This window comes from Clinocottus analis, unplaced genomic scaffold (assembly GCF_023055335.1).
Source record: "Clinocottus analis isolate CAN_PGR_092001 unplaced genomic scaffold, fCliAna1.0.p SCAF_3, whole genome shotgun sequence".
NCBI classification, from domain to species: domain Eukaryota; kingdom Metazoa; phylum Chordata; class Actinopteri; order Perciformes; family Cottidae; genus Clinocottus; species Clinocottus analis.
Window position 1 is genome coordinate 9,684,412 of NW_027176042.1, and position 25,889 is coordinate 9,710,300.

At 42.6% G+C, this 25,889-nt stretch overlaps 3 protein-coding genes across 4 annotated transcripts; 1 reads left to right on the top strand and 2 right to left on the bottom strand.

Moving 5' to 3' along the window:
• Positions 1 to 2,771: 2,771 nt before the first annotated feature.
• taf4a (TAF4A RNA polymerase II, TATA box binding protein (TBP)-associated factor) lies at positions 2,772 to 14,704 on the bottom strand. 2 transcript variants are annotated; one of them, XM_068594697.1, is made up of 15 exons: positions 13,312 to 14,704; positions 12,986 to 13,113; positions 11,676 to 11,804; positions 10,598 to 10,687; positions 9,821 to 9,943; positions 9,512 to 9,601; positions 9,182 to 9,394; positions 8,896 to 9,037; positions 8,708 to 8,810; positions 7,089 to 7,258; positions 6,869 to 6,999; positions 6,483 to 6,608; positions 5,348 to 5,404; positions 5,133 to 5,255; positions 2,772 to 4,130 (listed from the first exon to the last, which is right to left on the bottom strand). In XM_068594697.1, the coding sequence occupies exons 1-15, from the start codon at positions 14,054 to 14,056 to the stop codon at positions 3,963 to 3,965; spliced, it is 2,538 nt and encodes an 845-aa protein (XP_068450798.1). In that variant the 5' UTR covers positions 14,057 to 14,704; the 3' UTR covers positions 2,772 to 3,962. The 2 variants fall into 2 exon arrangements, with proteins under 2 accessions (XP_068450798.1, XP_068450800.1); XM_068594699.1 differs by having other exon boundaries at positions 11,676 to 11,786; positions 13,312 to 14,702.
• Positions 14,705 to 15,577: 873 nt separating this feature from the next.
• Positions 15,578 to 17,574, top strand: LOC137796614 (protein LSM14 homolog B-like). The gene is made up of 8 exons (XM_068594634.1): positions 15,578 to 15,704; positions 15,827 to 15,990; positions 16,105 to 16,234; positions 16,405 to 16,584; positions 16,687 to 16,764; positions 16,966 to 17,106; positions 17,212 to 17,335; positions 17,418 to 17,574. Exons 1-8 carry the CDS (start codon positions 15,578 to 15,580, stop codon positions 17,572 to 17,574), a joined length of 1,101 nt encoding a protein of 366 aa, XP_068450735.1.
• Positions 17,575 to 18,721: 1,147 nt separating this feature from the next.
• On the bottom strand, positions 18,722 to 25,732 carry cdh27 (cadherin 27). Its single transcript, XM_068593697.1, has 16 exons — positions 25,712 to 25,732; positions 24,960 to 25,082; positions 24,639 to 24,788; positions 24,157 to 24,298; positions 23,912 to 24,075; positions 23,585 to 23,716; positions 22,587 to 22,769; positions 22,095 to 22,402; positions 21,851 to 21,993; positions 20,993 to 21,217; positions 20,701 to 20,916; positions 20,489 to 20,610; positions 20,327 to 20,386; positions 20,058 to 20,117; positions 19,855 to 19,944; positions 18,722 to 19,060 (listed from the first exon to the last, which is right to left on the bottom strand). Exons 1-16 carry the CDS (start codon positions 25,730 to 25,732, stop codon positions 18,854 to 18,856), a joined length of 2,346 nt encoding a protein of 781 aa, XP_068449798.1. The 3' UTR covers positions 18,722 to 18,853.
• Between the last annotated feature and the right edge of the window lie 157 nt (positions 25,733 to 25,889).

Below are 25,889 nucleotides of genomic sequence, written 5' to 3' on the forward strand. Positions count from 1 at the left end.
TAGTCATTAAGCATGACCTACTGATCGTTGTGAAACATTAATACGAGCCATGTAATTGAAAGCTACACAACAACGTATAGATGTTGTTGAATGAAATCATGCATCGTCGCTGAGATGGAGCCCGGTGTCCTTGAACCGTGTGAGCGTTCAGCCAAGAAGCAAAAACACGACTGCAACTACCCATGGGTCATTGCTGCCTTTACGAGATTGAAACAAAGCGTTTTGCATTCACACCAACTCCCCTGTACTCAACCCCCCCCCCCCTCCCTCCTCCTCACGTTGCCATGCTAGCATTTAGCTCAAAGCACTGCCTAGCTGTGTATACAAAAAAAAAAACCCTCAGCTTGTTTGTTCCTGTGCATGTCGCACAGCACAGGTGTGTATGCTTAACGCATTTCAGTGCCTGTCCCTCCTCACATATAGGAGATGACTAAACGGAGATGTTCCTCTCCTGTGGGCTGATGGTGCCATGCTGCTTGACCTAATCCAACTCCATTAAAGAGGCCAACGGGCTATTAACCCCCGCGTCAATACCTCCCAGGTTTAGCCACACTTACAAACCCATTTCAGCAGCAGTCGTAAACACTGGCCTTATTATAGTATCTGCAGGCCAGAGCAGTCTGCCCCCAGCAACCCCTTAACGAAAGAGTCCTAAAGTCAGTATTAACCCGGGTGGAACAAGGGCCCACAGGAAGCACACAGGAAATGGACTCTTTTGTTGGTCTGGACTAATAAACTGTTGTTAAATGTGATATTGAATGGTTTGATTATTCAGGAAAAGGCTCAAATTCATTCACTTTGAAACCATGATGAGTGGTTATAGACTACTGAATTTGTGCATCTTAATGGGAGATAAAGTGCCACATCAGTTCTTCCAAATCCCATTCTCATGTTCCTCCTCGGAGGGAGTTTTATTCATAAGCTCCAAGCTTAATCAACAATATGCAAGGAGGCGTTAAAAAGGATCAAATTAATTAACTGACTTTTAGTATTGCATTTGTGGGATTACAAATGTCATTTTTAATCTATTGGTTTGCAAAGTAATGTCAATGAAAACGCGTCACGACGCTCTTATTCATGTTGCTATAGGGGTCGTACCTTTAATAAAGATTTTCATAACTGTCTGATTCATGTGGGTAATGGGGACAGAGGCAGCTTTCATCAGCCTCCAACCATCATTAAATCTGAGCCCCTCTGTGAGCGTAAACAAGCAAAGAATTTCAGACTGGAGATTTATCCTAACAGTGCAAGAGGAGCACCCTGCTGAGAAGCACTATCGCAGCAGTCAAATCGCATCTCGGATTCAGGATCCAGACAAAAGCACCCGTAGCCAAGAACAGGCCAGCAGTCACAGTAACACACACACACACACACACACACACACACACACACACACACACACACACACACACACACACACACACACACACACACACACACACACACACACACACACACACAAAATATGGTTTATTATATAATCTCGCCCTGGGGCCAAAAAAGAACAATATTCAATGTAACAAATTAATACCCGCCCCCTTTAATAAATGCCAAGGAAGGCGGTGGCAATGTTGCTTCTCTCCTCTTCCCTCTGGCAGGCTTCGGGTGTTTACCCAACACCCTCAGGTGCAGTGACTGAGACGTCGCTAGGCAACCGCACCATCCCTGTTGTTGCTCTGCCTCTGGCACTCAAGTGGGAGCTTATGTGGACTTAACTCTGAAAGAGCAGCAGTGTTGAGGAGTGGAAGGAGGATTACCAGGAAAAATATTGGATTGGGCTGAGGCGCGAGGGTCGAGGCCTAACCCGAGTCACCAGCACAACCACCAGACAGACGCCGCGAGGGACCACCGGGCCACGCCAGCCCTGTACTCAAGACTGAAAGCCTGGTTTTCATCCAGCTCTGCTCGCTCGCAGCAGCACAATGCTGGGATATAGCTGTCAATCCACGCCGTTTCCCTCTCTTTCTAATTCTTTTTGTCAAATAGGAGTGCCCAACTCCTTTGTGGTGTGTAATGTCCAGCAGAGCAAAGCATGTGAACACTTAACTCGACCAAATGTAACAAGAGAATATTAACTATACACAAGAACCTGCTGTTTCAGTCCACGTCGTCGGCTACAGGAGAATCCTGTTATGGGGTAAAATTGCCACCTAGTGGCTCCCCAGATGTACTTTCATTGAAGAAAATGAGAGCGTGGGTCATCCCCACTGATGGCTCCAAATATACACTTATTGTTCCTCTTTAGTCAACGCCGATACGAAAGCTGCTCCCAATCACTGCAGCATCAGGAAACTTTCCCAGTGGAAGAGCAGCCTAATTATTTCCAGCCTATGGTTGTAGTGAATGCTCGCAGCTGTTGTGCGCCGTGTGTCGGGCCGATAATGGAGACGGACTCAAACACGACTCCCCAACATAGTACCGCACAGACTGGGAGCAGACTGTGTGTGTGTGCGAGTGTGTTGTTCTCTGTTTGAGAGCTGTGTGTTCTGCCCATGGGAGTTGTGCTGTATAGATGTGGACCCAGGGGACACGCGTTGTATACTACATGCGGCTTTGCAGATGTTAGAGGCTTAAGTGGCTTTATCTGCGAACAGGGAAAGTGAGAAAGACTTAAAGGTGTTCAGCTCATTCATGTACAAAGCCTCAGTATTCTCGGTGCTACATGGAGCACACGTTCAAATGTTATGATAACGCAATGCTGCCCCCTGGTGGGTTGCAATGCATTGCAATGTGTTCACTGGAATTTTCTCTGGAATCACAAAACAATGCCATTTCCTGTAAAATCATTATTTATTTAAACTATTTCATTTCTTTATGCGAGCTGGGTAAATTCTCAATTCTATACAAAACCATGTGTAAACCTTAGGTGTAACATTTACAAATATACAAGAAGATACTCCACCTTCTTGAGTCAGAGGATGCTGTCAGTCACTGTTGAAAAAGTAAAAATGTGTGTTGGTGGGCAGCTACAAAAATATAAATCACTTTCAGGTAGATGTATGTTTGGTATAGCAATAGAGGTTAAAAGCTTTCTGAAAACTTAAGTTTTAGAAGTCAATACATGTTAAACTACTATTAAAAATAACAATTTAAAAGATTAAAAAAAACAAAAAGATAGCAAAGAACAAACCCCTTTTTCACTCACTGAAATCTACACACACCCAACAACATATCAAAACTGATTTTAAAACACATCCTATGCAGGTAAATGCATTTTTGTTTTGAATTTAAGCTACATGAAACAACTGACCGAAACATGAAATTAAATAAATATCTAAACATTAATTTAAGCTTGAGTTTAGTAAATAAATATGCTGAGCAAATAAAGTATAGTGATGAAGATGACAGACAGAGAGCGGTTAATTGCGGCAGGGTGGCTATATGGCTTATTCATAGTTAGGAAGGCAACTCAGTAGGTTACACAGTTTGGAGCTCAAACTAAATCAGTTAACAAATCCAAAAATAAAATCTTCAATTATTCAATAAAATTAGTCGGCGGTCTATTAAATCAAATTTGAAACAACAAAGCGACTTCCATTACTGTTAAGTCTAAAGCACAAACAAATAATCTACAAATATACTGTGCTGAGTGACAGTGGATAACGTAAAATAAGCCATTTGTTCATACAGATACTCTTCCTCGTAGCACACATAATCCATTACTGCTGCATCAGAGTAAACAGTCCATCTGAAGCCAAGTAGGCATTATTTAAAGAGAGAGGGGTGGCGGGGGGATAGAGAGGCCATCCAATATGGTTACTACTGTACTTCAGGTTATCAGGTGGATCTGCAAAGCCTCAAAATGTTCCTAGACGCTGCCCTCCTCATCATTCAAAGGAGTCTGTCTTTGTGGTGGGAGTGATTGGTCTCTCCACACACCACACACACACACACACACATACATACACACACACCCACACACCGACTCACACCCCCCTCCTCTCTCCCCTCTGACACCAGGCCTATTTGAGAAAGCCTTTGTAGAGGAAATGGGAGTGACTGGTGGATCTCTCGTTCTCCAAACAGAAGAGCAGGTCCCTGAGATTGACACGCGTGATGCGCTGCCGCGTGGGTCTGGAGCTCGACGACGCCGACGCCCCACCGGACAGAGAGGGACCCGATCCTGACCCCTGTGAGATGAGAGTTTGCTTTACCCACGTATCTTTTATACATAACAGGTTTTGTTGACCACTAAAGGAGCAGCAGAGTGGTTGAGTGTGTGAGCCTTCCCACGGGCAGAGTGTGCATGTTCTCCCGTGCGTTCCGCATTCGATTCAAAACCATGCAGTCAATGAAATCTGTCCAGGAGAACTGATGCCCCGGGGCGCAGCCCTATTTCTGAAGCTACCGGGGAGTTCCTGGAAAGATTGTGGAATAGCTCGACTAAATAGAAAATGCACCGTTTGATCACGATGAATGCATCCACACCACGCATGGAAGGTCCACCAGAGAGCTGGCAGAGAGGTTTAGAAAATGGAAAATGTTGAAATAATATTGAAATAGGAAGGTAGTTAGCTATGGTTTAACTGTTGGTGTGCATGTGTCCATCTACATGTGTGAGCACAGACACAGAGTCTGAACTGCTTCTTGTCAGAAGCATGATAGCATGGGATGGACGTCAGCCTCACACGACCCTGAACCGCTTTGGGAGCAGTGAAGGAAGGTAATGTATGCATATGAACTTGTTTTTCTTTCATACATCAGAACAACATATTTTTTCTACAAGAGTAGATTAGAATAGATTGCAGTATCATAAAAATATCGCATTATCGTATCAGGACTTAAGTATCAGGATGATATGGTATCGTCAGACCTCTCGTGATTACCACCCCTACAGAGAGCAGGTTTCTCTCGGGGTAGTCGGACACTCTAAATGGCAGTTAGTCAATAAAACGACAAAGCCTGTTGGTCACTGGGGTAAAGAACTGACTAACGTTATCTATGTTCTATTCTGACATAGTAAGTACTGTTTTAACTCTAACCTGATCGTATTATTGGCATTTTATTATTTATTATTGGCATTTTAACTTTGATGTATTTTTGGAGTCATGCAGGATTTTCCATTCAGTCTTTACCCAGCTGGCCCGGGACAAATAACAGTGTGTTGGGAATGTACTGTAATTAGCAGTTACCTCGGCTGCAGCGGAGGAGGATGGAGAGTCCAGCATCTTCCTCTTCTTCCTGGGGCCGATGGCTGCCAAAGCTGTGAGGTTGGCCTCCCTCTGTCTCATCTGAGCCAGCTCCTGCTGCTGCATCTGGAAAATGCACAAACAGCAACAGGACAATTCACACACGCATTGCCTGAACAAAAAAGAAACTAGTTGACCGTCCTGCTCCTCTCGCTTACCTCTTTTGCCTTCTGCTTCAGAAGCAGCTGCTCTGGGTCTTCTTGCCGAGCTCGAGACTGCAAGGCCAAGAGTGAAACACATTAATAACTGATGCTAACAGAAGCAGATCAAGTCCCCTGAATAGCCCTTTAAACAATCATTTTTTTACTGAACAATTCTTTGTTTGTTTCAGTCTTTTGTCACACACACATATATAGTGCCTGTTATATTGTTCTGATAACATTACTTGAAAATAAAAGCATGCAATACACATAGTTTTTTACTTCAATTTGGTTGAATTTGGCGCATTATGCGATAAATCACAGAAAAAAATCATGCGATTAATTTTTTTCAACTTTGCACAGCCCTAATATATATATATATATATATATATATATATATATATATATATATATATATATATATATATATATATATATATATATATATATATATATATATATATATATATTATCAAACTCAATGAAAGCATAACACAGGGAATCTCCACTTTTCCAGTCTCTGATATATATATATATATATATATATATATATATATATATATATATATATATATATATATATATATATATATATATATATATATATATATATACACACACTAACATCCTGAGGGTGAGTCAAAATCAATCGCAAGTAACCTCTAGTCAAACTTCATAGAATACAAATGTCTCAGGAGAAGAAAAAGCTGTGAGATACCAAAACGATCGAATGTAGGCCAAACAAATCAGCATTTATGACACCTGCTAATATTATTAATAAATGGGTGGATCTCATCCAGACATGAAAAATACAACACAGTACAGCCTGGAAATAAAAATTAATTCAAAAATGGATAAAATCTATTTATTCCCAGAAGATCTGCCTGCTGCAAGTCACGGCAAAAAAGTGCATGTTTTGATGAGAGTTTAAGAACACCGAATCTTTTTTATCCAAGTATTTATTAAAGAAAGGACTTGATTTTGAAAAAAATGTAAAACTCTTACTCTATTATGGTGCCATTTATGTTAATCCACAGAATTTTACTTACTCTTCTACCTCATTACATATACTACAATATTGTGTTTAGTGAGTTTCACCAATATCCTCTGGACATATTATTATGATTATTATTATCTGATAGTGGAGCTGCACCTTAGCTGCCTTTAGGAGGATCTCTCTCTCCTGTCCCTCCTTCCGTTGTTTCTCCAGCTGGTCCAACTGCTCAAAGAACTTGAGCTGAGCACGAACCTCACTGCTCTGCTCCCAATTGTCATCCTCCTGCAGCCAGACAGCAGTGACACAACGTTATCCCAGAAAAGGCCAAAAGGTTAAAAAACGAAGGAGAGATTATTGCGTTTACATGAACTCAAAAAAAATTGTTGACTGTATCCGTCGCTTGCATGCTAGGCAGCATTGTAAAAACAGTGGAACCTTACACGTTACAGCACTAACATTACATGTATGCAAGATGTGCCCTAAACTCTGTGGAGGAAACAAGTACACTCGTACGAGTCTCTCTCATGATGCTGTGAACAAACCTTGAAGTTGCCGTTTCTCTGCTGAGCCACTTGGGAAACTTTTCCCAACAGGTTCTGGAGCCGCTGCTGAGTAGCGTGGGAGACCAAGTTCACCACCTCTGCGCCCAAGTCGGTCACACAATGCCTCCGACCTGGAAAAGAAACAGACATCTTGGGGCTTAAGGAGGTTGGACGGATGGATACCGTACTGTCAAAAATGTTGGAAGTGTCTCACTCTCACCTATCTCCTGCATTCTCCTCTGTAGAATGGCAAAGGAGAGGAACGCCTCGTCCTTACAGGAATGTGTCACCGCTCCCACAAGTCTAGAATTGGTTGCGAGGATATTCGCGCTTTCCTCAGATAGATTAACCCCGGCCATGGAGGCCACGTCGTTGATGTCGTCCTCATCTCTGTCAACATAAATGAAAGGTGTGTCAAAAAAACAGACATGACATATCACTATCAACTGTAATTTATTTGTCTAGCAACTCAACATTTTTAAGTTCTAAAAAGTACTCCAACTATGGGATTAAATCAGTGGCAGGCAATCAGGGTCTTCCAAGCCTTCTCTGAATTCCTAAACAGAATCACAAAGTTAAACAAAAAAACAATATATATTTTTTATAATTAAAAGTTATACCTTTTTTATAATGTAATTGTTTTTTACAAATACACTACATGTATTAAAATTATGTTTGCTTATTAGTTTATTTTCTCATTGCACAACTGAGCCTTCATCTGTTCCTCTGCTCCTTCAGGCTTCCTGGCACCTGTTTAACAGCATTTTTTATCCAATCACATTTTCACTTCTCTTAATCTATGCAAGATTAGCCTAGTTAAAATACATGGAAGAGCCTTTGCGAGACCCTAAACATTGGATTGGTCATGGGCCCGCGGGACCATTAACATGCGCTGTGATTGGTCAGTGAAGCTACCATCTCAAACCTAGGTTCATGTACGTCTGGTAAGTGAAATGCTCATTATGTTACTGTTTTATACATTTGCAGTCATATTTGAATCATAAACAAGCCAAATCGCTGTTGTTGCTGCAGCACCTGGGGCTGCTTGTGGCTCTACCCGCGGCCGGCGGGGTTTCGCGGATCGGGTCCGCGGGTGGGGTGTCTGCTGGTAGTGGGTCCCAGCTCCGTGGGGACTACGGCGCGTGCTGGTGCTTCTCAGTGCGGCCTCTCCCTGTGCCAAAGTACACACCTTGGCACAGGAAGAGGTTGTTGCCAGCTCAAATGCTCTGCAATGTAATGTCTGCACTGTGCAGGGTCAGTCTGGCGGTTTTTGTTGGATAGATTTGGACAACATGCATTGTTGTTGAAGCATTGGGTTGTGCTCTCTCCTCGCTGTGCTGGCCCTCATTGGGCACATTTCCTCCACTGTGATGTGCCGCGACCAGCTCTAGGTCGGCTTGGAAAGGCTCAAGCTGAAGGTTGCATGCCGGCTTCGGACGTGGCCCCCTACTCCAGGTGGGATTGTCCACTGGTGCGCATTGTCCTTAGCGCCACATCGCATCGCCAGGGCGGGGCTTGGCCTACGTAAAGGGTGTCAGGGGTCTGCGGCGATGTTGGCAACCCATCCGACCAGTCTTGTAACACCGACCAAGGAGTCTAACGCACGCGCAAGGCGCACCTTGCCCACGGCGTCTCCTTTTTTTTTTCTTGCACCACTCATTGAAGGCCTAGGCCTGAATCCCATGGCCCGCCACTGGAGAAAATACACTTTTTTTATTTTACTGGGCAAGTTTCCAAAAGTAAAATTTCCACTGCCAGTGATGCTTTCAGTAAAACCTGCACAATTAAAAAGAACATTCATGGTGAAACGGATATGAATTCTGTAATCTTTGTTCTTACTTGAACAGGCCACCCGCCTCTTTCAGCTTGTTCTTTTGAGCCAGGCTCAAGGACGCAGGAGAGACTTGTTTCGAAAAAGGTGACACCTCTGGCCTCACAGCAACTGGTAGAGAAACCAAATCTCAATAAATACTACACATCACCCACAGAAAGACAGACGTAAGATGTGATCACATCTCCGTCCTCACCTGGCTGCAGCGCTTTCAGCTGGACCTGTTGCTGTCCCAGCATGATGCGGCCAGGGGCCTGATTCCTGAGAGTCACCATGGGGGTCGTGGGTAAGGCTACCTGAGGTTTCAACAATGCTCTCTGCTGTTGGGGCTGGATGACCTGCATGGATAAAGTTCCAAATGCAGATTGTGTAATTATAACCAGAGTGATATGTAACCTTTACGTTTGATCGTGCAAGGTCAGGGAGAGGAAATATTAATACTGCTCAAAGTTACGGATTTGAGTTTCGGAGTATCGGTTTACCAGTGAGGGGGTCAGTCCTGGTTTGGTAACGCCTGGCTGGAGCTGAGGCCTGCCGACTGGAGCAGTGAGACGCGGCGCCGTGCTGCCCACCACTACCATGGTGGGGATGGGTGAGGTGGAAGGGACTGGACCCGAGGCTAGCTGGGGAAGATGACTCTGCTCGATGAAGGCTGCAGAGTCTGGGGTGAGCTGCCTCAGTGCGGGAAGGCTTCTCTACAGAAGATGAACGGGTTATATTTAACAGAAATGCACACTGCGCTACGAGAAAATACTTTAAAAAATAGTTTTGCTCGTAGGGAAAAAATTACATTAGAATATAAGCTATCTTACTTTGAGGAAAGGCACAAGGTAAGGTTGGGGTGAGGAGTTGAGCTCTTTGTACAATCTGCTGGTGAATTCCTCCGCCTCCAGTCTTCCCTCCTAGTGCAATATTCACACATAAAGAGCTGAGAGAGAGAGCTGTCATTTGCAGGTACAGATGATGCTTCCACTTTTTAAAAAGGATGATGGAATTACTTTAATTGTTGTACTTTTAAAGTCAATAATTCTCTGTATTTGTTATTTGACAATATCCTTGTCAAGTGAGAGGCCTAATAGAGCAGTTGGCATGTGTGTCTCGTGGATGTATGGCTCACTCACCAGCAGGTCCTTGACCAGGTCTCTCACACTGGCTGCAGTCTCTGTGGATTGCTTCCCAGAGGATGCTAGCTTAATCAATGTGGACAGGAAGTTCTTACATTTCTTCACGTTCTCCATCGTCTCCTGCCAAAAACACACAGCATTCAGATTATGAACAAATTCCTGATTTATTTTTGAATAATCATAGTGCACATCTTCTATCATCTGACTGTTGTCTAGAGCAGTGGTTCTCAACTGGTGGGTCGTGAATCTGTTTTTATTGGGTCGCGGGCCGTTGCTTGGGAATTTTTTTTTTAAAGTAATTCTTTTTTTTTTAATTTTGTGATTTTATTTTGAAGATACTTTTTTATGCAGCGGTGTCGGGTTTTTTTGCCGGCCCGTCCGTGAGCCAAGTTGGGTCAAATCAGGGGCGGACTGGCCACAGAGGATCCCGGGAAAATCCCCGGTAGGCCGACAGGGTTGGGGCCAGGCCACCTCCATTACTAACTGGCCCTCCCTCCAGAACACCGACAGACTTGAAACGTACGTTTAAGTTTCATTTTTGGGGCAACGTTGTCACGTAGCCTCTTGACATGTGTCAAAGGTAAGAGGCTCAGATGCACAGACGGATGTATCCGGTTTGAGATGTTGAGAATGTTCCTCGATTTGGGTCGCGGCTTGTTATTAAGGGTGATGATGGGTCCTGGAGCCAGACCAGTTGAGAACCACTGGTCTACACTCTACAGCACATGCAGACACCCAGCTCTATCTGATCCCTTGGGGCACAGCACAACTTACTTTGCTCATTGTTACTGAGGAAACTGCGGTCCCAGCTGTTTGGCTGACACTCCTCGGGGTAATTCCTGGTACTGCAGTCCCAACAGAGCTCTGTGAAGACAGACATCACAATCATCACAAATGTGTTATTTAGGTTGTTCAAATGTGCCAAAAGCCCAATTTCAAGTCATCATAGAAGACTATGGGTTTTAGTGTTGCTCCACAATTAATCAAGTGCATCAAATGTCAGGTTTACAGGAGGAAACAGGTGTTCTTGTCCTGCAATGGATTTGAGTTGGGTTTGCGTCCTCAAAAAATGACTTCAAATGCTTTTGAAGTCAATCAGAAAAACATGTATTCTCTAGGGCTGGCCAAGTCAACGCGTTAATATCGCGTTAACTTTTCTATCAATTAACAGCGTTAATTATTTGATCATGCATTTTTTTATTTTTAAAAATAAAATAAAATTTGAGGGCTATCACTTTGAAGGCGATAACTTACTTCCGCCCTCTGGCTTCCGTAGCATTACCGGACTATTTGCCGACTTGAGCCAGACGTGAAAGCACGTATTGTTCTGTAGTTTCTGTCCTTAACGAGCACTGCGCGAGCGAGTCGCCTCTCAAAGCTTCACAAGCGTCACCGGCAGCTCGCGCTGCAAGCTCAGCAGACCCGGATTGAACATTAATCGGGCATGCGCAAAGCCACCGCTGATACCTGTCAGCTGTTATTCACATCTCCACCTCATTCAATCAGATGTTAGTGCACTTGTTCAATACAACACAGACTAGACTTTTTTCACTGAGGAAGAAAAACTGAACTGAAAACATGAAAAGCACTTATTGCTTTTGTATAAAGTGAATCAATGGCTGGTCTTTAACATCTTTAAGGTAAGCAACAGACTGAACATGGACCAAAGAAGGAGTGGCTTGTCCCTTACAGGGACCCTTACTATTTAACAGTACCTGTTAATCTTTTAGAGATAGAGTGTTTGTGTCTTTACCATTGAGACTAAATGCACTGCAGTGTCTCTTTGATAATGTATTATAGTTACATATTATAGTTATACATTCTGATGTTTGACGCTAACAGACAGTGTTACCTGAAGGATGGGAGGTCTGTGAAGAGTGGTGGTCGCAGTGAGCGGCGTCGGGGCAGGACAGCTTTGACGGATTGTGCTGGGGCCTACTTGTCTGCTGATGTTTCCAGGAGCCTGAGATGAGACAACACACTGTTTCGTGTAACCAGAAGACGTCTATTGATTATATCTTAAAAGTGACAAACAATGTAGTGATCAACAATCTGATGTCATCATTAAGATACTCTTTGAGTTGAAAGTTTCCATGGTACTTCTGTGTCACCATGTCAGTCAGGTGTCCAATGCCCAGTAATAAAATTGTAAAATCCCATTTTAGTTCATAGAAATGTAACTCAGTGTGTAAATTGGGCAAATGACACCGTTTCAAATTGATCGCATGACCCTGACAAATACAAATTTATATTGTATTGTGGCATGAGGACATATACTACGGCTGTCCAAAAGAATCAAAAGAACATATTGTGATGAATACAACACAATAATATAGAAACAGAGTGTTACCCACATTCCTACACAGGAGATAGAGACCTACATAATTCGCCTTCAAAGAAAAAGCAGTGTCATATTGCGTTTATCTTATTTATTTATTTGTCATTTTTGATTGACGGAAGAGCCGTAAGACGCCCAGGTAAGGCGTCTAGGAGGGATTTAAAGTGTAGCCCTGTGTGCGGCAGTGATGAGCCCCTCCCAATGTAACTACTAATGTTGTTTTACTCTTTGCCTCTCCGAGTATACACGGAAAGCAAGCGCAGGAGGCGATATATATATATATATATATATATATATATATATATATATATATATATATATATATATATATATATATATATCTATATATATATATATATATATATATCTAGATATATATATATATATATATATCTAGATATATATATATATATATATATCTAGATATATATATATATATATATATATATATATATATAACTAAAAATTAATTATTAAATTAAAAAAAACTAAAAAATAAACGGGTAACGATCAATAATAATAAGAGTAAAGGTAAAGTAAGGTAAAGTAAAGTGCACGGAATGAGGTTATGATTATTGAAAGTGACAGGTGATGGGTTAAGTGGCGAGTGATTTTAAATGTGTGGTGTGGAGAGATGTGCAGGGGAGAGAAGGGAAGATCCTGAGGGAGACAGAGTCAGTCAGAGTCAGTCAGTCATATCTATATATATTAACTAATGTGCTACTAAACAAGTAATACCTGCACTGTAGGCCGGATGATAAGCTGCTGTAAGTGGACTATAACACTGACACAGAGCTCTTCCAAGGCAGAGAAGGGGATCTTACCTGGCCAGGAGGCATGCTTGTTGGTGTAGCGGTCCGAGGTGCCATGCCTGCCTGTGCCTGTATCTGGGCCAGAGCCTGCTGAGGAATCATCAGCAGCTGTCCACTCTCACTGCGCACAAGCACCATCCCTGAACCATAAATCATCACAAATAGTCTTATTTAGGGCATTTGGCGCACGACTCAGTGAATCTGAGAGAACACATATTGACGCTTATATATATAAAGAATATAGAAAAGAATCATTTAAGGTATATTTTCACAATCACTGATGAGAGCAAACTATGAAGGGAATCGAGTCAAGTGTGTAAATGAACGACCTCACTCACCAGGGGGGAGCTGGATGTTATGCAGGCCTATGCTGGGCTGTCCCGGTGAGGTCTGGGGTAACCTCGGGGCCAACATCTGGGGCGTCAGGGGTCGGATCCCGCCGGGAGCGCTCGCCACCGTCGACGGAAGCCGGGCTGCGCCGACGGCACCAGGAGTGACAGCCAGCGGCGGGGCCACCTGCATTATTGTTGTGGGTGGCTCTGCCTTGATTATGTGCGATCCGGCGCTGACGGGCACCGGATTGGACGGCTGGCTGCAGGTCACAAGCGGGGTCCGGATGCCGTAACCCGCGTGACCCGTTGTGCAGACCGCCGCGGCACGGCTTGCGTTGTTGGTCCCGTTGAAAGTTGCACCTGAGCCCGCGGGTTGCGCGGGCGGCCTGACGAGCTCCGCTGGCTGAGCCGCAGAGACGACGCTCTGCGGGTTCACGACCGCCGTCTGAATCACGCTGTTAGACGAAGGGTGCGTTATTGCCCCAGCCAGACCTTTTGACAACGCCGGTCCACTGGTGACAGATATCACGGTATCGCCGCCGTTGCCACTTGTCGGCGTCGCCCCCACGAGAGAGTCGGCACTTCCTGAATTGTGAGAGTTCATAATTTGGCTCCCATTGAAGGTCTGCGCCGAGTGCGAGCCTACTTTCCCCCGGTGGTTCGGGAGCGGAGTTACGGCGCCGCTAGCAACAAGTGTTTTGTCGGGATCGTGTCCCGCGGTGGAGTCCGTGCTGGCCGTCGACGCATCCATGGTTCAACCATGGGGGACCTCGTTATAATGAGACCCCCCGCTCGCAACTTCAACTTGTTTGGAAGGAACACGGACGGATTTTGTTGATGGGGGCAAAAACTCTGACAGTTTATTTTTTGTTTTTTTGTTTGTTTTTAACTCAGTCGGCTCCTGCGCTTGCTTTTCGTGTATACTCCGAGAGGCAAAGAGTAAAACAACATTAGTAGTTACAGCGTACCTGCTATGGCAATCGTCTTGACCAAGTCCCAGCTGGACATTAGCTCGCGCTACCCCGTTGTCCGGGAACTATAGCCATGAAATTACCGGCTACCTCGTGCCTACACCGGTGGTTGCTGTGACACAAGAACGACAGGTGTGACTCTACGGACTGCACGGGACGACAAACTACCGCTTTATTCACCTCTGTGTGTAAAAAAGGCTCATCCAGCGGACCGGACCCGACCGCCATCTTCACACTTCTGCGAGCTAGTGAGAAGCGAGGGACTTACCAACTGACGTGCGCGTGCGCACATCAGCAAAACGTCTCCGTGCAGGGCTTTCGGCGAGCTGTGATTGGCTGCTCCGCATTCTAAAAGGCGGTACCAATGGCTTCAGCTGTCATTCCTCGGGACGCACGAGACGGAACAACATCATAACAGAGACGAATGGTTTTCATCAAATATTACGCGGTCGCCGACGTGTTTTCTCAAACCCAATGACGATTTCGTGTCAGAATTGTACAGCGTGACTATTAGAAGAATAAAAACGCGGTTTACGACGACACAACACACCTATTTCCATAGTTTCCTCACTCTTGGTGCGCGGGGCAAGATGGCTGCAGTGTTTTGGCCAACAAGTGAAGTAGCTGTTGTAAAGAGGCTCGCGATGGCGCCCCACCCTCCTTTTTAGAGAGCAAACAGTGAGCCGAGATGGGACTAATCCCGTGGTTGAAGTCCCACGTGCGCTCATGTTTAGATTGTTTTTGGTTTTTAAATATAATGTATTAAAAATTAAAAACTGCAAAGTTATAATCTCTACTGTGTAGTCATTTTCTGGTATATATATATATATATATATATATATATATATATATATATATATATATATATATATATATATATATATATATATATATATATATATATATATATATATATATATATATGTGTGTGTGTGTGTGTGTGTATAAATGGAAATTAATTGTTAAATGGAAATTTAACATGTTAATCTACTCACTGCCATTTCACAATATCTATTCCAATTCGCTTTTCTTTTTAACATAAAAAAAATGCGACTTGATTATCTTGAGTAGAATGATATGATATAGCCTCATAAGATAATAGTGGATTTTACATAATTCACACGCAGGTGTGCGCCATCGACAAAGAGGCGTGTCACTGACGAACTCATAAAGCGCACAGGTGCTCGTTAATTGTGCACACAGCTGATCCGATTTGATTCGTGTCTAATGTGTGCACCATGGTTCAGTGCTCTAGGATTTAGCCACAGCTTTTTAAGTTTGAAAACATTTTCGCTGCTACTATGAGTGCTGGAGGAGGAACCCCGTACATTGGCAGTAAAATTAGTTTGATATCCAAGGCGCAGATGAGGTATGAGGGAATATTGTCGTCTGTCGACACGGATAGGTCCACCGTCGCTTTGGCCAAAGGTAGGCTGATGGACACGTGGTTTTCTCGCGAATGATCTCTTCATGACGGTAGAGTAACCTATCCATCTGATCCTGAATGTAAATGGAATTCTGATTTTTTTTTTTTTTTTCTTTCTTTTCAGTTAAGTCCTATGGGACAGAAGACAGGTACACGGATAGACCGGCCCCACCCAAAGATGAAACTTATGAATACATAATTTTCAGAGGAAGTGACATCAAAGATATCACTGTGTCTGAGCCACCAAAACAGCAGCATGGACTTCCTCGTGACCCTGCTATTGTACAGGTGTGGATGTGTGCCCTCAGATTTGGCAGACTTTCTAAACATTATTTAAATGTTCATCAAAAGTTGCATTACTCTATTAATGAAACGGAATGTTTTTGTAAATTTCTATTATAGTCATCCCTCGGCAACTCCTCTTCTACGTATCACCCGCGTTGGAGTTCATACAGGGACATGTTGCCCACCTACAACCAGCTGGCTGCGACTTCCCTCCTCAACCAGCAGTACAATGCAGCACTGGGCCTAGGTACAGTGCATACCTCAATGTCAGATTGAACACTTTTTTTTTTTTTTTTTTTTTTTTTTTTTCCCCAATGCTAAAGTGGAACGCCAGTGGCTTTTTTCTCACATGAATCTGCTGTTTATCAAACCCCACCATGTTTGCTCCTGCTTCCCCCAACCCTCCTTCCACCTCAGTACCAGGACTTCATGGCCTCCCACCCAGAAGGGCTCCCTCGGTGGAGCAGGCTGTCCAGACTGTGCCCTTGGCCACTGTCGCCCAGAAAAGGGGAAAGACTCTGACCCAGCCTCAGGGCAAACCGCATGTTCGTCCACCTCAGCGCACTGCCCAGGTTCAGAAGGAGAACGTACCTGCTAGTAAGCAAACTTAAACATCGGCTCATGCATGCAAGAGAAGGCACTTGTTTGTTACGTTGATTCTAATATACTTGAAGACCTAACATTTTTATTTGTGGTTAGGTCGGGCACCATCTCAGCCAAGTGCAGCCAAGGTTCAAGGACAAGGTACTGAGAATCAGAAGCAAAGGCAGAAACAAGGTATTACAATTCAAAATGCGTTTTTTAACACTGATGGGTTGCAGTATTTTGTTTTAGTCTGTTTCATGTGAGGGCCAGCAGGCATTTTTTTTAATCGTAAACTTAAATTTGCTTTGCTCTAAGTGCAAATATCCAAGACTAGATGAACCTGTTCTAAATGGCTACAAAAAACGGTTTCATAGTATTTGTGATCCCGCGCAGGCAGTCGCAGGTCCAGGAATCGAAGCAGAGGTCAACTTCTTGTGAAAAACCCAAAGGCCACAACCTTGCAGTTTGAGTCGGATTATGATTTTGAAACTGCAAATGCTCAGTTTAAAGATGATCTTACTAAGGAGGTTGAGGGTATGTTTTATTTCAAGGAATATCCGTCAAGCTGTCGCAAGTGAACATCACACAATTTTGTGTATATGCATTAATTTTTTTTTTTTTTTTTGTGAATTGCCGCAGTGGAAAAGGTTGACTCTGGGGAGGCCCAGGACTGCTCGGGTATGCAGGAGGACACTCTGGGAGAGAAGTACTACGACAAAGCCAAATGCTTCTTTGACAACATCTCCTCAGACCCGACGCCCAGGTAATTATCTGTTTATCTTTGTTACCTCAATGGTTTGTCATGTTCAACAATATCTACTTATTTTAATGTTGTGCGTACGCAGGAGAACCACTTGGGCAGAAGAGAAAAAAATGAACATGGAAACATTTGGAGTGCCCGGGCGCTTCCTGCGAGGCCGAGGATTCAGAGGCCGAGGACGTAGAGGGCAGAGCACCGCTGAGCAGCGACCCCTCCCAAAAGTTGGTAGTGGGAGGGTGTAAAGGCACTTTTTGTTAACCTTTTCTGTAAATATTGTAGTTTTCTACTTATTTAAAAAAAAAAAAAAGAGTACCTCCCTTTTTGTCCCCGATTTTGAAGTGAAGACATTTATTTTTAATTTTCTTTCCCTCGGTCCCAAATTCACATTCAAGGAATTTTGTACTTTGAAGCTTTATTACATGAATTGGGGAAAGGTATTTATTTTAATCAAGCAGCTGGAAGCAAATTTATTAATTTGCAGTTGGCTTGGTACGATGCTATGTGCAATTTGTCTTTTGAACAGGCCAGCAGGCACAAGCATTTGTTTTGTTTTTTTGTTTTGGGGTAAATGTATTCAATGTAACAAATTGTTTTGGAGGACAGTTCTACTTTATTTCTTTCCCTACTAGTAAAATTAAAACTGTGGAGGACTTTGTAACAGTTGCTATTAAATACCATATAATTAACAAAATGGCTTGTATCATGCTTTCCTTGTAAAGGTGCCTCAGTGAAATGACCTGAAAGTATTCAAGTGGATAATGAAAGCTGTTCAAATGCTCTAAATGCTAAGGAAATGCACTTCAATGCATTGGAAGGGAGAGGGGTGGGGGAACTATACCAATCCCTAGTCGTATGCTAATGGTATTTATGTTGAATGAGGTGGTGACCACTAACCTGTAAAATAAGTGTCGCTAAAGAAATTCTCAAACGACATGCGATGAAAAAATAAACCTGCATACCTAGTCTCAGAAATGTATAAACTCATTGTCATAGAAACCTTTGTAACGGGTCGCCTGTATTAAATGTTTTATTTAAATTCCTAACATAATGTCCAAATTTAGGATAAGAGAATCCTTTCCACGGGAGCGACATTGTCAGACTTACAGCAGCAAAGGAAGTGCACAGCAACAGGCATCAGTTGATGAGTTGAGTTTACAATCGGTAATTAAACAGTGAAAAGCTAAATGGTTAAAATCATGTTCTGCCCATAGGAGATATTGAACAGTTTAATATTGCACATGAAAGATGCGACATCTGATGCACTTGTTATAGTTAATCTTTCATTGTGCCACCCTCATTTTGTAGTTAAGTGTTTGCTTGTGAGCCCTGCGGTTGTCTTCATAACTCCTTTGGGAACCTCCTTCACATCTGTCATTGACCACATGACTTATTCCATAAAGGTTAAGGAAACTTGGTTAGGAATAAATGTTAGGCAGTAATTCTTTGACTTTTCATTAGCAGCCCTTGTATGGTTTTCAAAATGTCTGGTTTGTTTCACCGCTCAAGAACAAATTATGTTGGTTATTCATTGTTTGTATCTAGTGGTTTGCAAATGGACGCCAGTTGCTTGAAGTTGGGACCCAAGTCTTCCATCGCTTTCTCGAACGTATCCTCGTCAGAAATGTAGATGTTGTCCAGCTCCGAGACTGTGTCAGAGTCGCCCTCATCGGCATAGAGGTGAGGCGGATATTCCAGGAGATCTTCCTCTGTCTCCAGGCGAGAGAGTTCCTGCAGGAGTGGAAAGAAACAAGCGACGTCTTACTATAGAGCGTATTCACGTGACGCCATCTCAATCGCGCCATCTTGGGGTTCACCTTGTTAGCCTGCTGCTAGTGGGAGGCAATGGATTTTGCGTACTGGAGAAAGTTTTTACACACAGGAAAGTTTCAAGGCGTACAAAAGTCTGCAGGCTTATGCTGTATTCACACCAAAAGCGCAACGCTTATTTCCCTTATTGTACTCGCTTCACACGTGATGTGGTTAACTTCTTTTTCGCAACCAGTTGCGGTGGAAAGCCGGCGCGGCTTGAGTCCCGTTAACCCTAGTTACCATCGTCACATAGCCCGGTCACGTTCCTGTAAAACAGTTTTCCTTTCTGCTATCGACCATGAGACGTTACCAACTATGTCTGCATTATGCTTGTGTAAATACCACAAATAAAACAAATGTCGGAACATTAAGCGCCCCGTGTCTGGGTTCATACTATTCTCCGTAGTCGCACACAGCTGTCTCCGGCTCCAGGACGAGTGTCTGGATGAAAAATAATCATGATAAACCCATATTCTGAATCATTAGTCCCACATCCAACAATAAGGCACAGTACAATAATCACAAGACACACCGCTTTGAACTGAAATTGTGTCTCCGTGATATAATGGTCATTTCCTAAGAAGAGCGGCATAAAACACAGCAAAACCATGCCGTGCATGGACCCCAACATGGCCGCCAAAGCTTGTTGTGGTCATGTGGATGAATACGCTCTATAGTGATTCTTCTGAATGCATGTGTTTATAGTGTCTTACCGAGATACCAACCTCAAGAAGCAGGCCTAGGAGCGCTGCATTGCTTGAGTTTCTTTTGTAGCAGAAATCCATTCTCCTCATGTCATCAATCTGTACAAAAAGTTGACATAGGTTTCTTCAGCTGCATCCTCAAAGTGATAAAGGAATTATTTTTTCATGCACATGTATAACAGATATTTGACCATTCGATGAGTGCATATTACCTGTTTCCAGTCCATATTGAATTGGTAGGAAACATATCTGTCCAAAGTTGTCTCCATATCCTGTTAAGTGACGGGAGCAACTGTGATAAACGGCTAACGACAGGTCACACTCACTCAAATAGAAATCTTTAATTTCTACTAGGTGTGTTAACTTCAAAGTATTAGTGTGAGAAAAACTTTGAAAGACTAACATCGTACCCCTCGTAAAAATCTGAAGGTTATTGCATTTGAATCGAAAACCTTACAACATAATTTGAGTCTATTCCCACCGTTGAAGCTGTGCTGTAGTGCGTCTTATCAATGGAAAGTGCCAGGACACCATCAGGTACCTTGAATGAAGAGTGGGGGAGGGGAGGGGTTACTGATATTTGCATGAAGGCAAATCTGGGAAAGTTTCACAGGTTTGTTTGCAAATGTTTTTAAATAGCAACCTGGCAATCAGTTCCAGGTGTCTCAATGTTGGATACAAGGAGGGTTTCTCCAGAGGGATCACTGGTCTCTAAAGTGGTGAACTCTTCTTTGCAGGTGAAGACGACCGCCATCACAAGCAGAACTGTCAGCGAGGAGACCACAAAATCAGAATTGTGACAAGACCGCAGTATCCTCTGACGCTAACTAAAAGCCGACAACTTATATTTCTTACACAGGAGCAAAAAAAGCGAGGCAAACACGATGCCTATCGCACCGGAGACGCCTTTTGTGGGCGTGCGGTTTCGACAGTTGGACGTCACAGAGCAGTCGCACGCGGTCACACTGAGGCTGTAAACACCAAACTCTCCCTGCATGTCAGAGATCTTCAGATCAATTGTATGTGGGCCAGCTGGCACACTGGGCTCCTTCACCAGGCCAGCTATGTATCCTGTGGGGAAATTAAATGATTAGTTTTTGTTTCATTTATGCCCTAATTTTTCACTTCAAATCATTGCTGTCCCTACCATATGAGGGATTCAGTTTCCATTTCCTGTTGACGTCCCCCAGCAGTTCAAATGTGAAAGGCCCTCCGAAGGGGTTTTCATCCAGGTCAAAGGCTGTGATGTTGGTTGTGGTGGGGCCATCAGACAAACACACATCAATGTGGTCCACTGTTGGCTGAGGCGTGTTGTCGTTCTTGTCAGTCACATGGATGTTCAGTGTGGCTGTACCTGTCAATGGTGGCTTACCTGTCCAAGATGGAAGAAGACAAGAGTAAGTCTACAATCCATGCCAGCACCACTCACACTAAGGTCTGCTAACGTGTTGATGTGAAGCAGGTATAATGTTCATACCATTTTCACCAACTTAGATCTGCATGCTAACATTTGCCAACTTAGATCTGCATGCTAACATTTGCCAACTTAGATCTGCATGCTGACATTTGCCAATGGGAAGTTTTGGTTACTTTGCTGGTATTTGGTCAGAAATGGAAATGTTGACTCGATGGTGGTGCCAGGCAAAAAGGATCACCACAGTTATTCCAAGTTATCTTAAAATAGATGTTTGAATGTGATGGCAATCCATCCAACAATTTAGAATTTCACTTAAACACACAAATGTGAACCTCATGGTGGCGTTAGAAGAAAAGGCAGATGGTAACCAAAGTCCTTTGGAGTGGGAACTGGCGAATTACATTTATTTTACAGAATAAGTAAAAACTTTGACTTGCTGGGGGCACCAGAGGAAAAGTCCCCACAAAGTTGTGGCAAGCATGGCTCAAATAGTGCGACAAAGCAGTAGAGAATGGAATGAAACATTTCCTCAGTCATAAAAATATAAAATACTTGGTTTGTGCCAATGAGTAACACTTTGAGTTTTACCATCGTCCACCGCATGCAGTACGATGGTGTAGACACCGTTCACGACATGGGGAGATTCTCTATCTGGTGTCTGGGATGTTGTGATGTCTCCTGTGTGTGGATTCACCGTCACCCAGCCAGCAGGGTCATTTCTTACCTTGTACCTGAGGACAAATACATTTTGCTTTAGAATAGCCGGTCCCAGACTTGAGATCCCGCATATAATTGGTGACAAACAAACCAGACGGTGAACATAGCCTCTTACACAAAATCACTTGCGTGACTGGAGTCCACATCAACAGCGGTCACCTTCTCCACCCAGGTTCCAATGGGTGCGTTCTCCTCCAGCGTGGCCTCTTTGACAGTCACACTAAAAAGTGGGGGGTCGTTGGTGTCCTCAACTTCGATGATGACTTTTACAGAATGAGGTTGAGGCTCATCATCGCCTTTGTTGGAGTCAACTTTCCAGAGGCCAAAGTGCGTTTTCTCCCTCACTTTGCATGAGAAATATGGCGCATCATTTTCCACTGAAATGGTCATCTCCACTTGTGCTCCCGCCTCAAAGTCGAAAGGCTGAAACAATACTGTGTGGTTTATTTTTTCATTTATTAGATGTATCATTCATGAAGCAATAATTAAATTGAAGCACTCAAGTGCGAGCAGACGTTCTGTGACAAGCATGCGTGTGTAGTAACTACATACCAGACTAGAGGTGGGTGTCACGGAAAGGTAAAGAATGCAGCTAAGCGTCACTTACTTTTATGACCGTCAAGATTCCATCATTGGTGTCTGGGTCTGTCGTTATTTTAAAGTGCTCTCCCGTGTCACCCTGAATGGTGTATTTGGCTTTCCATGCCTGGCTGTTTGGGCTGTCTTTGTCCGAGGCATGCAGCCGAAGAGGAGAGGTCCCGATCTCATCTTCTTTTACTTTGCCAGATCCCTGTGGTATTACATTACATTTTATTTTGCCCACGCTTTTATCCAAAGTGACTTCCAATAAGTGCTTTCAACCATGAGTACAAACTCTGAACAAGAATCAAGCAAGTACAATTTCTACAAGAAAGCGATAACTATAAGTGCCATTTAGTTGCTAATAAAGTGCTGCTGTCTTTATTGTATGAATCCAAGGTCCAAGGTCAGGAGAATGAAATCTGCCATACTACTTCCTCTTCCCGCAGGTACCAAATATGTGCACACCTTGTGGTCATATTGTAACCTACATTTTTAACCTACAATTAGAAGGAGTTGATGGGGAAAATATAAGTGTAAGATAGGAATTGCATCTAATAATAATATATAATTTTTATAATAATGTTTTATGGTCATATATATAAGGGGTTAAACCACTATATACAATTAAATTACTGACAAAAGCATTTGCAAAAACATTGCGTCTTCTTAATAAAAATAATTATAGGATAAAGTGAAACAGATTTTTTAAAATGTTTTTGATGAAGTGATTATGAAACTCCAACTTGCAGCATGAATTCCTGTATATATATATATATATATATATATATATATATATATATATATATATATATATATATATATATATATAGCTTGGCCCTTGACAAATCTATCTATCCTCCCATTATTTAAGAATTTCGAAGATTAATATTTTGACTAAAAACATCTGTCACATTTTTAAATGGAAATTGCAATATGTCAAGTCCAACATGCACTGTACAAAAATATGTAGAACTGTGTGCTAAAATCATTGTGTTGTTGACATATAGCTAACCAACTTCTTACTGTTTGTCCACTGATGATCGGCGTGTGGTTGTTGCCGTCCTCCACATGGATGACAACAGTGGTTGAACTGGACAGACTGACCACGTCTCCATGGTCCTTTGCCTCTACCACCACAGTGAACATTTCAGCCACCTTGATGCAAGAACATTTAAAATGGGATTGCAATTATGGTATACATAACTGCTAATCAAGTCTTTGTATGTTTCTTTCCTTCTATGATGATAAATGTATCTTGCAGAACAGGAACAGCTAGTACAATTCGATTCACTGTACAGTATAAACTGTATGTACTTCTAAATGTACTGCATGTACTGTACAGACACTTGCCTCATGGTCCAAACACCCTTTAAATGAGAGTGATCCAAACTCATCAATGGCAAACTTGGTGTCTGGAGGGCTTGGATCCACAGACTTGATTTCATAGTGGAACGTTGAATTCGGCGTCCCGCTCTGGTCTCTGTCATACGCTCCCACAGTCAGGAGATATGAGCCTGTTGGAAAATGACAAGAAATAGTTAATTTGTTATACATTGTGAAAGAGAAGGAAAAGTACTATTTAAGATCGTGTTTACCTTGTCTTGTTTCCTCATTAACGCTGATTTCAAACAGATTCCTCTGAAAGCGTGGCGGGTTGTCGTTGATGTCCAATATGGAGATTTCAACTCCTAATGTGGTGTCAATCGACAAATCAGTCTTTCTGGCCTCAAATTTCAGCTACGAATTGAAAGATATGAATCAATACAAACAAATAAATGTGATTGAATTATTGGATGTTGTCATATGATATGGAGTCAAACAAGATTAAGTGTGCAAATAATACATTTCTATGCTACGCTAGCCACAGAAGGTATACTAATTCATAACGCACGCTGCTCTTGCTTTTTAATGTTTGTCCATTAATGAGTGCAAGGTTTGACCACTTTCCAATGTGTTTATTCATTCCAATACCAATATGACAGATTCTGCATCAGTGTGTCAAACTTTACAGCAGTATAAATATGAAAGGAGTTGTCTAGTTGTTTCTAGATGTTGGGATGTTATATGGAAATCTAACCTTCAGCATTGTCTTCTCCTCGTAGTCCACAGCCCTGTGTACAGAGACGGTGCCAGTCTCCTTATGAATGGAGAGAACTCCTTTTGGCTCCTCATCCACTCCTTCCCCAAAAAGATCAAAGTATACACGATATCTCCGCTCGATATTTATCTGTAAGCAACAACCACTTTACAGCTGTCTTTGTTTGCCATTTATTCATTTATTAATATATAAATCATTATTGACGTAACATGATTCATGATAATTGGTATTGGAGTTTGAAAACTATTCCATTGGCTATTCTGGCAAAACTCTTTATTTTCTGACTGGATGGTTTCTCACCTTGCCCAGCACATAAGGGAAGGGTCCTGAAAGCTCCTCCTCAATAGAGAAAGAGCCAATGATCCAACTCCTTCTGTGACGGCTTAGCAGCTCTGAGCATGTTGCACTTGAGAAATAACAAGCCTGTAAGACACGCAACCACGCAAACCTGAAGCACGAGGTCTTCATTGTAAAACGTTGAAGGAATGTTTGTTTAAAAGTTTGTTGTTGTCTCCCCAAATAGAGAGGGAGCACACTTTTTAAAAACCTTTGCAGCTATGTTGGTAAACCAGTTCAGAATGGACACTAGCAGACATTTCCACAGAAATGTTTATATCACAGTGGGCTGCTGTACTCACGTTTATTTAAAGTATATGTATTTATTGTATAAAAGTGGTCAATTTTAGACCACCGACTCACTTAAAGACCTACACGGAAACTTGAACTTAGACTGCAGAGTGATGGAAGATAATATTAACTGAAAATTAAGGTAAAAAAAAAGTGACAGATGTTTATAATCAAATATTAAATTATTACAATTATGTAATTTTTATTATGATCGTTATTATTGCATCATTTCAAATCGTATTGTGTCACAAATTCACTTCTAATTGCAATATATATCATTCCTTTTAAGTATATATTCTTTTCTAAGGAAGACTCAATCAGAAATAAAATACCTATAAAAATCAAGTAATAATAAACTTGAATTGGAGTGTTTTTGAATTGGAATTGGAGTGCAACACAGACCTGATGTCTGTGTTGCTACTTACCAGGAGGAAGAAGCAGAGCATGGTGCTTGTTTGGTACATCCAAATGTCAAAGTGTACGAGGACTACGAAGGGATACGAGACGCTGTCCCCTCTCCTTTACACACCCACACACCAAGAAAAATATTCACAGGTGTGTGTGTTTATTACCTCTAAAACGTCACTGTTTGCTCAGGCTGGT

Excerpts from the sequence above, each read along its gene's own strand:
- taf4a (XM_068594697.1), bottom strand. The coding sequence starts at position 14,056 with ATGGATGCGTCGACGGCCAGCACGGACTCCACCGCGGGACACGATCCC. Across the intron at positions 13,114-13,311 it reads TAACATCCAGCTCCCCCCTG|GGATGGTGCTTGTGCGCAGT; the intron begins GTGAGTGAGGTC and ends TTTATGGTTCAG. Across the intron at positions 7,259-8,707 it reads GAGGCGGGTGGCCTGTTCAA|AGATGAGGACGACATCAACG; the intron begins GTAAGAACAAAG and ends TTATGTTGACAG.
- cdh27 (XM_068593697.1), bottom strand. The coding sequence starts at position 25,732 with ATGCTCTGCTTCTTCCTCCTG. Across the intron at positions 22,403-22,586 it reads GAATCTTGACGGTCATAAAA|CCTTTCGACTTTGAGGCGGG; the intron begins GTAAGTGACGCT and ends GTATTGTTTCAG. Across the intron at positions 20,611-20,700 it reads CTCGCTTTTTTTGCTCCTGT|TTCTGCTTGTGATGGCGGTC; the intron begins GTAAGAAATATA and ends CCTCGCTGACAG.
- LOC137796614 (XM_068594634.1), top strand. The coding sequence starts at position 15,578 with ATGAGTGCTGGAGGAGGAACCCCGTACATTGGCAGTAAAATTAGTTTG. Across the intron at positions 16,585-16,686 it reads GAAGGAGAACGTACCTGCTA|GTCGGGCACCATCTCAGCCA; the intron begins GTAAGCAAACTT and ends ATTTGTGGTTAG. Across the intron at positions 17,107-17,211 it reads TCTTACTAAGGAGGTTGAGG|TGGAAAAGGTTGACTCTGGG; the intron begins GTATGTTTTATT and ends GAATTGCCGCAG.